The following is a 16,202-nucleotide window of genomic DNA, read 5'->3' as shown; positions in this document are numbered from 1 at the left end:
TGAAGTTTATTTAAAGTGTAAACAAAGGATAAAAAAACCGTTTTTTTGTTAATATCTTGTAAATAACAATTTTTAAGTAATATATAAACTTTTAAAATAAGATTTATAATGTTTTAAACTTTTAAAGAACAACAATTTATTAGAAAAAAAAATAATCAATTTACAAAAGATATTTTGTAAAAAATACATAGCATTTAGTTTTAAGTACTATTAGCTTTTCATATCTTTTTTCACCATTTAAATAAATTAAAAAAAATTTTTTTAAGTTTTTTTTGTCATAAATTAAAATTTTTATAGCCATAATTATTTACGAAATTTTTTTTTAATGTAATGATAAATTATGTAACTTTTGATGTTTATTCAAAAGACATTAATTTAGCTAGAAACAATCATTTGTTCGTAAGGTATAGGCTATAACAAATTTATTGTAATTTTAAAATTTTTCTTCAAGTACAGAAAAAAAAACATTTTAAAATTATTTTTTTATGAAAAATTAAAAATCACCTAGAGCAAATTTTGTCAGCTTTAATATAAAACAATCAAAAAAAAAATTATGATAAAATATATGTGTTGTTATGGAATGTAAATTTTATCCCTATATTTAGCAAAAGTAATAATATCAAATTAGTGTAGAGCACTAAATAAGGCTACTCATACTTAAAAAACCACAAAATAACCTTTTATTATATTAAAATTTTGTTCTTTTTGCAATTACATAAATTTTTCAATTTATAATAATTATATAAAAAACAAACGTAACCTTAATATATTAATATTGTATTTTTTTAAAACAATAATTAAATTTACTTACTCTTTTTAATAATTATTAATATTCAAGGATTTTATGCAAAATGGATGCACTTACTAGTAAATTCTTTTTCTAGAATATAATTTAATTTTTAAAATAAAAAAAATTCTTACAATTGTTTCTTTAGAAAAATATAACAGAAATAACTTATTATTATCCAACTTACTAAATTAGTCATAAAACAGAAGAGAGTTATATCAAATTACATAATCTATTCATACTATATTACAATTTTTTTAAACCATGAGCAATAAAAATTAAAAATTGTTAAAATGATAATCATGTCTAAATTATGAATTAATTAAGTCCCATTTAAATGAGATAAAAAGTATTAGAAAAAAACATTCCGTTTTTTAAGATAAAAAGTAAAAAAATGTAATGTTATTTTTATAATTCTTTTTTTCCACGTTTGAAAAAAACCTCAAATTTAGCTTTTTAAGAAAAAATAAAAAATCTGCTAGCAATTTTTGTTATCTATATTAAAAAAAATTCATGTAAAAATATATCTAACAATAAGAACATTGAAAAAACTAATTTTTTTTAAAATGAAATTCATTAATATTATCTCAATATAATACGAATACTCCTTTCCAAGTTCGCACAGGCTCTGATTAAAAAAAAAATAAAATGGTACAAAACATTTTTAAACTTTAATTTTATCCATATTTTAATAGATTTCTACGTTTACTATCTTTGCTAATCAGAATTACTGGCCTAGTAAATCATTATTAATAATGTCAAAAAACTTAACACTGTTCTGTTTTGTAATAGAAATATCAAAAACTTATTTTCTCTTCATTCTTTTCTAAAAAGCAAACAACCTAAACTTCATCTACACGGTGTTTTCCATTGTAAATCTGTTTATGTATTTTAGTTTCATTTATTTTCATAACGTTAGCTTTTTTGTCGATTACACAATCTTTGATTTCAAAAACATTTCCAACAAGTAGTTGTAAATAAACAAAGATAATAAATAATACCAGTCGATAGACGGCATTATATAGGCGGATACAGGGAGTATAAAAAGGAGAAGAAATAAGAAAAGAAGTTAGTTGTTATTCAGAAAAGTTAGTCTGCTCAAGAAAGAGAAGTACCAGTCCAACTCTGCTTATAAATATTCTTAGTTTATTATTTGTATTTTTCTGTTGTTATCAATCTAATAAATGTATTTAATGAATAAATCTGTTTCATCTATTCTCCTTGGAGAGCCCACACCGCTACATCAACTCTCAACAGAGATGAGAACCATGGGCACCATAAGGAATGCAAACAATCGCACTCCAAAGTTTTACACTTAGCGATTATTAGCCTTGTTAACGTTTTTTTATAAACCATAAATAAGCCATGTAAAAGAATCTTACTTAAAAAGGTGATAACTGGTAAAAAAAATTCTGTTCTTGACATTCACACTTTTTCTATAGTTTTTTGTTCTGCTTTTAAAAAACGATTTTATTTTTTGAAAAGAAGTTATGTTTCCACTTGTTTGACATTCCATTTCTTTTTAATTATTTTTCATTCTGCAAAAACTTCAGAGTAACCTTTTGTCAAAGAAAATTTTTTTTTAAGAATTTTGTTGATAAAATTTATGTTTTATTGAATGTTTTTAAAATAAATTTTTTATGTTTATAGTATAAATAGATTGATTTGTGATCAAATTTTAATGTAATAAATAATTTTTCCTTTTTTTTATTACTATTTAAAATAACGCAAATTTTAGTTAATAAATAGTTATATTTTATAATAAATAACTTGTTTTTTTTTCGTTATTTAACGTTAAAATAAAGTTTACTTGTGCAATAAACATTTTTTCGTTTTTTTTGTTTTTTTATTTATTTGATTTTGGCTAATACTCAGTGTAAAAAAATTCTTAGTTAAAAATTTTATTTTAAATGACTTTTAAACTTAAAGATAATCGCATCAAAAAGTATAAAAATAAGTACATATTAAAAAATTCCTAGATTTTTTAAACAATCACATTTAATGCACTAGAAATTATTATCAAATAATATTGATTTAAAAAGCGAAGATGTAATTGTTTGCTTTAAGGTTCATAAAAAAATGTATTATTGTAAAGTGTAAAAAATATTTTATATTTACTTTTACTTTTATGGTTTACATTTTTTTTCTAAATTAGATTAGTATAAATCTATATACAATTATTTTAGCTATTTTTATAAAACAAATTTATTTATATATTTTTAGTTTTTTGAATTGTAAATTTTTTGTATCTTTTATTGTACTAGTGATGAATAAATATGTCTACAAATAATATTATTTTTTTTCTCTTTAAATTTTCTTTTAAAAATAATTAATTGATTTATATATATTAAGAAACTTTATTTAGAAAACATATTTATAATGAGTATATTGATAAATAATATTTCAAAATAATTCTATATTATTTTTAAATCATATTTTTATTAGATTTTTGATGAACGCTGATGAAACAATCAAAATTTTTTTAGTATCTAAAGGTTATTTAACCTTCAAAAATATTAACAAAAAAATGTTAAAAATAAAATTGTTTTAATAACTGATACTGATTCTAAAATTGGAAAATTAATAAGATTAGAATTTGAAGAAATTAAATCAAAAATTGTTATTTGGAATATCATTGAAAAAAAAACTAATGAAGCAATGATTTTCAAAGAATGTTACATTTGAATCTTGGGTTTACAAAGTAGATATTAGTAAAAAGTAACAAATATATTAAACATGAAATAAAGTAATATTAGAAGTATCAGATGCTAATATTTTAATAAATAGTGTAGGAATTGTAACAAGAAAAATATTTTGTGAATGTTATAACAAGTTTATAGAAATAACAATGGCTATAAATATAATATCTCATTTTTTTAAAACAAAATCTTTTTATTATTAGTGTTAAACAGAATTCATAGTCAATTAGTTTCAATAACATCAGCAGCTAAAAATTTGGTGTTACACGAATTATTTATTAATGTGCATCTAAATTTGGAGTTGTTGGATTTTCTAAAGATTAATCAGATAAACTGTTATATGTTAAAATAAGATAATATTAATGTTACTATTATTTGTCCATATTGTATTCCTAATAAAATGTAGATGGTGTTGTGACAAAAACATCAAACGTTTTTCTTATTTTAAAACTTGAATATGTAAATAAAATAATGGAAGCTGTTCTAATAAATACTAAATAATTGTAAATTTTTTAATGTAAATACTTATCTTAAATTATAAATAAATTAAAACTTTAAAATATTCATCATATACGATTTATTAAAAAAAATTTAGAAAAAATATTTTTGATATAACATTTAACTTTAAGTGATAAAGAATAGTTTAAGAATTTAAAAAAATTAATAGTTTTTTTCCAATTCCGTACAAACTTATTTTTTTTATTTAGAAGCAAAAAAATATTTTATGAAAATAAATAAGTATATATCAAAAAAAGTCACAAAAATTATTTAAAAACGATAATTCATTAATGAGTTTTATAACGTAAGAATTAAAAAGAAATCTTTTTAAGTAATTACACGATCTTGACAGGACTCGAACCTGCAATCTTCTGCTCCGAAGGCAGACGCGTTAGCCATTACGCTACAAGATCGCACAAGAAAAAAATTTATATATCCTTGAGAGTTTACATAATTATTTATTGTATAATTATCTTTGTTTTTCTAAACCAGTATGTTACATGTAACAAATATCAATATTTTAGTAATTAACAAATTATTTATTATAATATTAAATTAAATTTATTTTAATATTCAATAGTTTCCCTACTGTATAACATTATATTTTAACAAATAATTCGAATTAGAGATAATTTTTTCATCTGTTACCAAAAACAAAAATTAACATTGACAGTTTTATACATTTTTTGACATAAAAAGTTTAATTTTAATAAATGTCGTAATTTATTGCTTTTATATTTCTAATGCCCCTTTAATTTTTGCAAAAAAAATGACCGTTTAATTTATTGAAACAACTAAATCTGGATAAAATAAAAACTATAAAGTTAAAGATTTTTTTAAAAATGTTTAATTAATAAGAAAGATTTATTTATAAAATATATATAATTTTTTACCTATTTATATTTATGCATAATAACTAAATGTTTCAGAATCATATTACAAAAGAAATTTTTAAATTAAACTTTTTAACTGTAAGAATAAAAAATTGACTGTTATAATGTACATTTTTTATAGATTATTTATCTAAAAAAAACTAAATTATGTTTAATCATTTTAATAGATATTTATAATTTAAAAAATGTTTCATCATTTAATTTTGTTCAATGGCAAAATGTGCTTTAAAAGTACTTTTTTGTAAAAAAAATAAACACGTCGTTATTTTTTTATTATATTATTAATATTTTATATGTAAACTCAAATAATATTTTAAAGACCAGTAGTTCTGATATGGTCAATAGTCTACTCTATCTCCAAATAAAAACAATAGACTCTTTTTTATCAACACTTTTTTATAAAGTTCAAAAACCTTACAAAATATTAAAATTTCATAATAAGTATAAAGAAAGAAACGTTTTGTAAATCCGTAACGTTACAAGATTAAATTATAATTTTTCTACCTTCACTCAATCTTAAACTAAATGGTTTATAATTTGCTCTTATTTAGGTTTTTACAATAATTTAACCTATAAAATTACAATAAATTAATACAAAAGAATACTAGTGTACGGATTCAGTAACGTAGAATATAAATTAACAATAAAATACGTGAAATAACAATCTCATAAAATTTTCACGTTTATATATTTTTTTTAGAAAGAAAAAGTTCAAAAACTTCTATTTAAAGAATCATAGTATTCAAAACATAATTAAAAGAGAGTATCATTAATATAACAGTTACGTTATATTACTATAGAAGATAATAATTTTGTTTATAAAATTACTATTTGATTAGATATTAAAAATTATTAATAAATACAAAATCTTAAAAGTATATTATTACTTTATATTGTTAATTAAATTAAACTAACGTTTTATTTTTTTTAAATACCATCAATAAATTTGTTTTTTTTTTTCAAAATAATATCTTTTTGATATATAATTAGATGTCAGTTTTTTAGTTAACGGTTTATTTTTATCAAGAAAGTTTTTTATAATTCATTATTTTTACAAAATACATATATTACATTAAAAATTTTTAACTATGTATACTATTTATTAAAAAATATTAAGTCATTATTATAACAATAATAGTTCCTGTTATTAAAATATTTCTAAAATATTGAAATTTTGGCTTTCAGCACATTTTTCAATGACTTGTTTTATTTTAAAAATTATTTTAGTGTTAAAAAAATAAAAAACAGAGTTTTAATGAATAATTAAACATTAAGCAACTGATTTTTCACCCAAAAGATTCACAAGTACGTTACCAGAAGTGCCAGAACCGCCTTTTTTTAAAAGTAATCATGACCAACAAGTCTACCAAAAACATCTTGTGAATTTTATTTTTTTTTTCAAAATATTTGTCTATTAAAACAACTAAACATTGCTTTCTTTCAACTTTCTTACTTAATTTTTTTTAGTTCTTGTTTACCTTAATTTAATTATTTTTGTATTCCTTTTTGTTTATTTTTTAATCTTTGTGTAATATCTTAAATTGATTTATTCTTTTTTTTTCTTAGGTTTTTATTTTTTTATTTGTTTTTTTGCTTTTTCCAATGTAAATTTTTTCAAAGTTGTTTACCTTTTCTAATAATACTTATATATATCTTATGTCTTAAAAAATTTAGTATTTTAATATTATAAAAATTAACTTTGAAAAAATTATTACAAATTATTGAAATGATTTAATTAATTTATGTATTTAAATAGTTAATAAAATAATAATTAATATTTAAGATTTTTTAAAAATATTTTATGGTGGTAATAAAATACCATAGTATAAAAATAAAAAAAATTTCTTTTAATTATTTTTTTTAAATGCTGCATAGTTAAAAAATATGCAAAATCGATAAATTTTTTATTATTTTAAAATTAAAAAACAGTTTTACTATATTTTATCCCATGACAAATAATTAAAAAGCATACAAATAATTTCTCCATATGTGTTTTCATACATTTGTTATTAAATAAATATTTTTTTTACTTTATTGTTTTGACCTTTAATTTTTGTTAATATAATTTTTAATTTTTTTTATAATTTTTTAAAAAGGTAAGTATAATGATGAATATTCAAAATAATTTTGCTTTAAAAATAAGCTTTAATAATCATGATGATAATTAACTCTACATTTATTAAAACTTTTTAATAAAATAAAAAGTAGTAAAATATTTTATTTAGAGATTCAATTTTTGTAAAAACATACCATAATACAATATAACCAACTACCTCAATTACTTAAAACTCTTAACATTCTTCGGATATACAATGAAAATATATCAGATAGCTTTATATAGTCAAAAAGTTATAAAATACGAAAAAATTACACAGTAGCTATATTAGAAATATAACAAATTTACATAAAATATAAATAATTAATACTGAGGTATTACAATTTCTTGCTTATAAATTTATGCTTTTTTGAAGTAATACTTCGTTCAATTAAATTTGAAGGTAAAACAATTTTATTTCATTAATACTATCATTTATCAAAATTAAACATCATTTTCAATGACCATATCTTCCAACTAAATATAAATAAATTTGGTAACATTAATTTGTTTAATAATTAGTTTAATCAAATTTTAAAGTTCACGAAACAAAAAATTTAAATTTTCAATCTAAAATAAATAAACAACTAGTTGTAATTTTGATGTGAATTCATGGAAACCTTGTTAGTGACTACAAATGAAAAATTATTAAAAAAAAATTGAGCAATTTACTTTATTTATAATAAACGTTATCAAAAAAATATGTAAAGAATTAAAAGTAAGAGTATAAAATGTTTTCCTTTCTTTACATAGTGTGATGCATAAGAAATCTTTGTCTGGTAAAATTGTTTAATATTTAAAATTACTTATTTTTTTTAAAAAAATAAAAAAATGAATTTTTAAAGATTAAAGAAATAATCTAAAAAAAGGTAACAAGAATTATATTAAAAAAACTTTATGCGTAAATCAGGTTATTTATAATTGTCCTAAAAAACGATAAACAAAAACCAATAATTTTACTCAAATTGTATAATTTATGTTCACTAATAAATGTTTAAAAACATGTATCATAATCTAAATATAAGAAGTCATTTACGTGATAGATTAGTTTAAGATAACTGATGTACTGTAAAGCATTTGACATTTTAAAATAGCGTTATACAAATATTAAAAAAAAATACTACAGGAATACTTTTTTACTATAAAATATTATTCACCTTATTTGAAGATTCAATCATTTTATTTAATTACATTTAATAAACTTTTATTTCGTGATTATGAAAAGTAAAATGAAATTACTTATCTTTTTAAGTTACCTTAAATATTTTTTAAAATTTAAAAAAAAATTTTTTTATTATTCAATATTGATAAATAAAAAAAAGAAATAATTTATACAGTAATATAATAAAAATCATTTCTACTATTCTACTGTGTATAATTTCAAATTAAAAATAACATTAACTTTTGATTGTTTTCATTTAAAAATTTTTTTTTAAATTTAAAGTCTCAAGATAGACAAATTTAAAAAAATGTTTATATTATTATTTATGAAAATAATTTAATATAAATAGAGAGTAAAATTAACAGAAAGATAAAATTTTTAAAAAAGTTGTTTTATCCAAGCACAGAAAAATAATCAGGTGAACGTATTTTAGTTATTTTTACATAAACAAATAGAAATCACAAGTTTTTTGTTTATAAATTATCAAAACATCTAATTTATTAACAGTGTTATGAATTGATTTATTTTATTTAAATTTCTTCAAGTTTGCTTTCGATAATCGTTTAAGGTCAACCATGTAGCACTGATTTTTTAAAAATATTAATATCATTTTTATGATAAACTAACTATAGAAAAATATAATTTTTATAAAAATAATCATAATATATTTATATATTTTAAAGCTACAAAAAAAAATTAAAACTGATTTAAGGGATAACTTTAGTTTATAAAAAATTGTAAGTTAATAAAATTTTGTATTAATTATAATTTAATATAGTTGACCAAAATTTCTACTTATTTTACCTTCGTTCTAAATTAAGAATTCAACAAAAAGTTTTGATTTTTTTTATTTTTTAGTTGTTTTTTTAAAACAAAATAAAATTTATTTAAAAGACAATACAAATTATTATTTATTTATAAAAAGTTTTTGTATGAGTAAACAAAAAATACAATAATAAAACTTAAAATAAAATTAAGTTATTATTCAGCTTGTTTAAAAGTAAAAGTCATTAAACTATGTCCAGAAATTCCTTTGTAAAATAAAAGAATGGAATTTGATTCTGATGTAAGTGTTATATATCTCCAATGATGGCCACATAAAAGCAAACCAGTAGCACCTTTGTCTTTTCTATATTTAACTTGATAAGCAATGTCTTCAGTACAAATGTTTCCATTATATGGTGCATTTACATAGGTTAATTGAAGTATAATTTTTTTACCATTGTCAGTTTTTAAAAAAACATAACAATTCATTTGTCCTTGTAGTATAATAGGGATTCCAGTTTTATTAACATTAAAAAAAGTTGGACCACATTTTTCATCACTTTTAATTATCTTATCACATAAATCTCCCGTGTAACCAGTAGGGCAAATACATCTACTACAATTGTTAAAATCTGGATAACCACCATTTTTGCATGAAGTAGTAGTTTCTGTTGGCTGTATTCTTTTACCAGTTTCATTTTTTACCCAATTACACCAATTGCAATAACATAAATTGATTTGTTTATAATCATTAAAAGTCATTTTTTTGCTTTGTCCCATCATTAAATCATATTCTGGCTCCAATTTTGATTCTGTGACTTTATAACCAAAAACTTCCTTCCAAAAAGTAGAAAAAGCATATGGACCATAATGCATTAATGAGGAAAAATCGTAAGAAGTTGAATAGTTTTTATAAAATGAGTAATTTTGTATTTGAAAATTTGTATTTTCACTATTATACATATTATCAAAGTTTATTCTAACGTATTTATCTCTATCCATTCTTGTATGTTCATGAACCAAGCCTAAAGCATGTCCTATTTCATGTAAAATAAGAAATGGATTTTTATAACAGGCTGGTGTAAGCTTAATAACTTGAAAGTATTTGCTGTCTACAAGTCCAATATGTGAGGCACATTCTGTATCTTCTTTGAAATATAATCCTTGTGTATTATTATTAAATTCGGTTTTTTCTTCAAATTTAATACAAGTATTATCTGTTATTTCTTTTATTGCTTTTTTTACATTTTCAGTTGAGACAGGAGATGCGACAAAAAAATTGATTGGAAATTTCCATGGATCATATTCATCCTTTAAAATATCTCTTTTGTAATCAATATGAGTATCTTCAAAAATAACATCATTGCTTACTAAAAAATATTTACATACTATTTAGAAAATAGAAAATTACCTATTATTTTATTATAGTTATAAGATAAATTTCGGTACATATACCAAAAACACTAAAAAAAAATTTCAAAAAATTTCAAAAAAAAATGTGTCTTACAATTATTAATATAAAAAAAATGGTAGTGAAAATATAAATATATGCTGTTGCTTTCATATTAAAAATGGTCAAAAAAATATGAAAAAAAGTCATCTTTTATATCCAAAACAATTTGTTTAGCATATTATACACAAATTAAATTAAATTTTATTATTTGAATAAAATTATTATTAAACATCATATATTATTTTTTATTTAGTTTTCAATCATTAAAAAATATATAAACATTTTAAAAGTAATTATACATTTTAAAAAATGTTTAATGGCTAAAATTTTTTTTGAAATAAAATATATTTATAGACTTTACTTTTAAAATAATTACATTGAAAAAAATCAATATTATATTTTTTGTAGTCGAAGAAGCAAAATTAAAAAAACAAACAAAAAATGATGAATATTTATTTTTAGACAAAAAAATTTTAAATAATTTTTTGAAAATCAAACGTATTTTAACTAGTTACTACTAGTTAACTTAAAAGCAAAATATATTTTTTAATATATTTATTTTTTAATTTATAAACAATGATTTAATCATATAGAGAATATTATAACTTATTTAAATACTTTTAAATTAAAAAGATTAAATAAAAATATTACTTTAGAAATCAAAACATTTTTTAAGACTTATTTTGTACTTTTTAAATCATACAAGTTATAATATAATATTATTATGTAACATAAAACCTTTTATAGCATGCAAAACAAAATACTAGTTGATAATAACATTAAAATTATACTAAGCACTTTTAAAACATAATAAATGCATTTTAGAAACAATTTAAAGATAATAAATTAAATTTTGCTAAAAGGTCAAAAATATTAATTAATGAAAAAAAAAGTTATTTTTTAAATTTATCCATTAAGAGTATTTAAATCTTTCTAAAATAAATATTTAAAATTAAAAGTAGTTTAAAGATAATAATTTTTTTTAAATTAAAGTATTATATAACAAAATTGTAGAAAAAATTATAAAACATTATACTTCTTTTAATAATCAATATTACAAAAATTTACTAAAAATATTTCTTAAACTTTAATAAATATTTGAAGACAGTTTAGAATTATAAAAAGATAAAACAATACATTTTGTGTAGACATTGTTGAATCAAATTTTTTTCAATTTAATCAAAATAAACGATAAAACTTATTGATAAATTAAGTAATAAAGTATGGTAAATCAGTAATCGTTAAAGAATATTCTATTTTATTGTATCTGTACCATAATACTTTAAATGATTTTTAACTGTAGATAAAGTTCTAATATTTAATCGACTGGTTATTTATTTATTTCAATTCCCAATTTAATTTATTAATTAATGTTATAAAAGTTATGAAATCATTTAAATTTAAATGTTTAAATTATTTGATTTTTAAAATTTTTCAGCCCTATTGTATTTAGATTCATTTAAGCAAGAAAGTAGTTTAGCTGTAGCAAAGCTTTGTATGTTTATTTTGTACTTTTCAGTTTCGGTAGGGACAAATTTTAAATGATAATTCTTATCAAAAAAAGTGATAAATTTTATTCAAAGGTATTTGATATTTGATAACTGAATTGTCAGGAAAACAATGATGAAATAATTAGATCAATTGATATAATAATCATCAAGATAATTAACTTTTTCTAACAGTCATTTTTTCACAAAATTGTTTTTCCAAATTAAGTGTTTTTTTGCAGAAATAGAGTTTTTTAGTTTACTAGCTACCAAGAAAAAAGCCGTTGTTTTTTTATGAAGCAAGAAACTAGTTTTGGTCAAATTATGTAAGAAGAAACTAGAGATTCACTCACTTGAAGGTTAATCACAAGTACTCCTTTTTTGTAAATCCTGAGTCTGGAGCTCATAATCAGAATATTGAAAGAATGTGGGAAAGTGCCAAATGGAGCTAAAAGAAGCAGAAAGGTACTTCTAGAAATATGCTAGACAGTTTCCTTGCTGAATTCATGTGAAAGTAGAGAAATAAGCAAGAAAATCTTTTCATCCAAATCTTGCGTGATATAGCAACTTTCTGGCCGTCGGAAGAAAGCACGTAAAAAAAAGTAGAAAATTAACAAAATTTAATAATCTTTTAATTATTATATATGTAAAAGAATCTCCTCTACTCAAAAAAAAAATAAAATTTTTAATTTTTTCGTACTCTTTTTTTTAAACAAAATTTGTCCCTACCAAAACTGAAAAGTACCAAAAATTATTATCAATTTATTAAAATTTTTTGTATGAGCAAACAAAATAAAACAATAATAAAACTTAAAAAAAATTAAGTTATTATTCAGCTTGTTTAAAAGTAAAAATCATCAAACTAAAGTCGGAAATTCCTTTGTAAAATAAAAGAATTGAATTTGTTTCAGATTTAAGTGTTATAACTCTTGAATGATGACCACATAAAAGCAAACCAGTAGCACCTTTGTCTTTTCTATATTTAATTTGATAAGCAATATCTTCAGTACAAACGTCTTCATTATATGGTGCATTAACATAGGTTATTTGGAGTGAAATTTTTTTACCATTTTTGGTTTTTAAAAAAATATAACAATTCATTTTTCCTTTTAGTATTATAGGAATTCCAGTTTTATTAACATTAAAAAAAGTTGGACCACATTTTTTATCACTTGTAACGATTTTATCACATAAATCTCCTGTGTAACCAGTAGGACAAATACATTTACTACAATTTTTAAAATCTGGATAACCTCCATTTTTACATAATGTAGTAGTGTCTGTTGGTTTTGTTCTTCTACCTGTAGTATTATTAACCCAATTACACGAATTGCAATAACATAAATTAATTTGTTTATAATCATTAAAAGTCATTTTTTTACGTTGTCCCATCATCCAATCATATTCTCGCTCCAATTTTGATTCTATAGTTTTATAACCAAAAAGATATCTAAAATAGGTAGAAAAAGCATATGGACCATAATGCATTAATGAAGAAAAATCATAAAAAGTTGAATAGTTTTTATAAACTGGAAAATTATGTATTTTAAAATTTAGATTTTCACTATTTTGCATATTATTAGAGTTAATTTTAACGTATTTATCTCTATCTTTTCTTGTATGTTCATGAACCAAGCCTAAAGCATGTCCTATTTCATGTAAAATAAGATATGGGTTTTTGTAACAAGCTGGTGCAAGCTTAATAACTTGATAGGTTTTTGTGCTTAATTGTCCAACATTTGAAGAACATACTGTATCTTTGTAGAACACTAATCCTTTTTCATTATAATTTAATTCGGTTTTTTTTTCAAATTTAACACAAGTGTTATCTGTTATTTCTTTTATTGCTTTTTCTACATTTTCAGTTGAGACAGGAGCATGGACAAAATATTTAATTGGAAATTCCCATGGAGCATATTGGTCTTTTAAAATATCTCTTTTGTAATCAATATGAGTATCCTCAAAAATAATATCATTGCTTACTATAAAATATTTACATACTATTTAAAAAATATAAAAATACCTATTATTTTATTTTTGTTATAAGATAAATTTCGGTATATATGCCAAAGACACTAAAAAAAATTAAAAAAAAAAAATAAATGTGCTTCTTACAATTAATAATATAAAAGAAATAGTAGTAAAGATATAAATATAAATTGTTCCTTTCATATTAAAAATGGTGCAAAGAAATATAGAAATAAATCACTTTTTATATCCAAAAAAATTTGTTTAACATATTGTCCTCTAATTAGATTAAATTTTATTATTTGATTAACATTATTATTAACTATTTTATATTTCTTTTACTTAGTTTACACTCATATAAAAATGTATAAAAATTTCGAAAGTAGTTATACATTTATAAAAAATTTTTTATATTTAATAGTTTTTTTTGAAGTAAAATATATTTATAGACTTTACTTTAAAAAAAAGTTACATTAAAATAATCAATAATAAAATATTTGTAGTAAAAAAAGCAAAGTTTAAAAAAGCAAACAAATTATTTTGAATATTTATTTTTAGAAAAAAAAAATGTCAAAAAATTTAATGAATATAAATAGCTTTTCAACTAATTATTACTAGTTAAATTCAAAGCAAAAATAATTTTTTTATTTAATTTTTTTTTAATTAGTAATGCCGATCATAGGACGGCATTAGTAAAAGAGACGGATATAAAGGAGCAGTAGAAAAAAAAGAAAATAGTTCAGTTTCTTCACTTAGATTAGTCAGAAGACCTACCAACTTATTAATTATTATATTTTGTTGTTTTATTATTTGTTTTGATTAATAAATATATTGATAAAGAACTTTTGTATTACTATTCCCCTACTGAGAATTCTCGAGTTGCCGCTAGATCATTCCATGTCTAGGATTAAAACCATGGCCACCATAAGGAATTTATAAACATTGATTTAATCATATTTTAGGAAATTGTAACTTATTTAAATATTTTTAATTTAAAAGATTAAATGAAAATATTACTTTAGAAATCAAAACATTTTGTAAGACTTATATTGTGCTTTTTTAATCATTCAAGTTATGATTTAACCTTATTGTATAATGTAAGACTTTTGATGGCATATATAACAAAATACTAGTTGATAAATAAATTAAAATTATACTAAGTACTTTTTAAACATAACAAATGCATTTTAGAAACAATTTAAAGATAATAAATTAAATTTTACTAAAAGCTAAAAGATAATAATTAATGAAAAAAAAGTTATTTTAAAATTTATCTATTAAGAGTATTTAAATTCTTTTAAAATAAATATTTAAAATTAAAAGTAATTTAAAGATAATAATTTTTTTTAAATTAAAGTATTATATAACAAAATTGTAGAAAAAATTATAAAACATTATACTTCTTTTAATAATCAATATTACAATAATCTACTAAAAATATTCCTTAAACTTTTATAATGATTGAAGACAGTTTAAATATTTAAAATGATAAAACTATGCATTTTTTGTATATATATATTGAATCAAATTTTTTCCAATTTAATCAAAATAAACGATAAAACTTATTGATAAAGTAAGTTATAAAGTATGGTAAATCAGTAATCGTTAAAGAATATTCCATTTTATTGTATGTGTACAATAATATTTTTAAATTATTTTAAGCTATAGATAAAGTTCTAATATTTAATCGACTGGTTATTTATTTTTTTTAATTCCTGATTTAATTTATTAACTAATGTTATAAAAGATTTTTTATCATTTAAATATGAATATTTTAATTGTTTGATATTTAAAATTTTTCAGCACTATTGTTTTTAAATTTATTGAAGCAAGAAAGTAGTTTAGCTGTAGCAAAGCTTTGTATGTTTATTATTATTACAAGTAAAAAATTAAAATTATAAAGTTTTTGCATTTTGTTTCTATTATGTATTATTAGTATCAACAATTTACTTTTTTCGATTTTTATGCATAATATTTTTAACTACTATCTTAGAAACATGCTTTTAACAAATAACAATAAAAACAAAAATTTTAATAAAGTAAGTATAAAAACTTTTAATAAAAATGTTTGATTTCAATAAAATAATTTTATAAAATTTATTTTAATCAGAAATCAATCTTATTTTAAAACATTTTAGCTTATTTAAAATAAACATATTTTTATAAATAAAAAAGTTTTTTTTTTTAAATCATGACAAATTAAACTAATAAAATTTTTTTTTTAAATAATATTTAAAAAGTAAACTTTAATAAAAAAAATGTATTATTTTATTTTAAATATAATAAAATAATATTTGATAATTTTTAATATACTTTTCTGATAGCATCAAGATGTTTACAAAACAAAATAATTTATAAATTTAATAAAATTTTTTATGTGCATAAATAAAATTGA

At 19.4% G+C, this 16,202-nt stretch overlaps 3 protein-coding genes across 3 annotated transcripts; 1 reads left to right on the top strand and 2 right to left on the bottom strand.

Annotated features, from left to right (window-relative positions):
• Positions 1-3,314: 3,314 nt before the first annotated feature.
• Positions 3,315-3,838, top strand: SRAE_X000146950 (Hypothetical protein; the record flags this gene model as incomplete). The annotated part of the gene is made up of 5 exons (XM_024649329.1): positions 3,315-3,331; positions 3,376-3,406; positions 3,459-3,498; positions 3,535-3,619; positions 3,700-3,838. 5 exons carry the CDS (start codon positions 3,315-3,317, stop codon positions 3,836-3,838), a joined length of 312 nt encoding a protein of 103 aa, XP_024498935.1.
• Positions 3,839-9,115: 5,277 nt separating this feature from the next.
• SRAE_X000146900 (Astacin-like metalloendopeptidase) lies at positions 9,116-10,463 on the bottom strand (the record flags this gene model as incomplete). The annotated part of the gene is made up of 3 exons (XM_024649318.1): positions 9,116-10,269; positions 10,311-10,362; positions 10,407-10,463. 3 exons carry the CDS (start codon positions 10,461-10,463, stop codon positions 9,116-9,118), a joined length of 1,263 nt encoding a protein of 420 aa, XP_024498934.1.
• A 2,204-nt stretch (positions 10,464-12,667) lies between these two features.
• On the bottom strand, positions 12,668-14,011 carry SRAE_X000146800 (Astacin-like metalloendopeptidase; the record flags this gene model as incomplete). The annotated part of the gene is made up of 3 exons (XM_024649307.1): positions 12,668-13,821; positions 13,863-13,914; positions 13,955-14,011. The coding sequence occupies 3 exons, from the start codon at positions 14,009-14,011 to the stop codon at positions 12,668-12,670; spliced, it is 1,263 nt and encodes a 420-aa protein (XP_024498933.1).
• Positions 14,012-16,202: the final 2,191 nt, after the last annotated feature.

Source organism: Strongyloides ratti, scaffold srae_chrx_scaffold0000002, assembly GCF_001040885.1.
Source record: "Strongyloides ratti genome assembly S_ratti_ED321, scaffold srae_chrx_scaffold0000002".
Taxonomy (NCBI): domain Eukaryota; kingdom Metazoa; phylum Nematoda; class Chromadorea; order Rhabditida; family Strongyloididae; genus Strongyloides; species Strongyloides ratti.
This window is presented reverse-complemented; position numbering and strand designations above follow the sequence as displayed.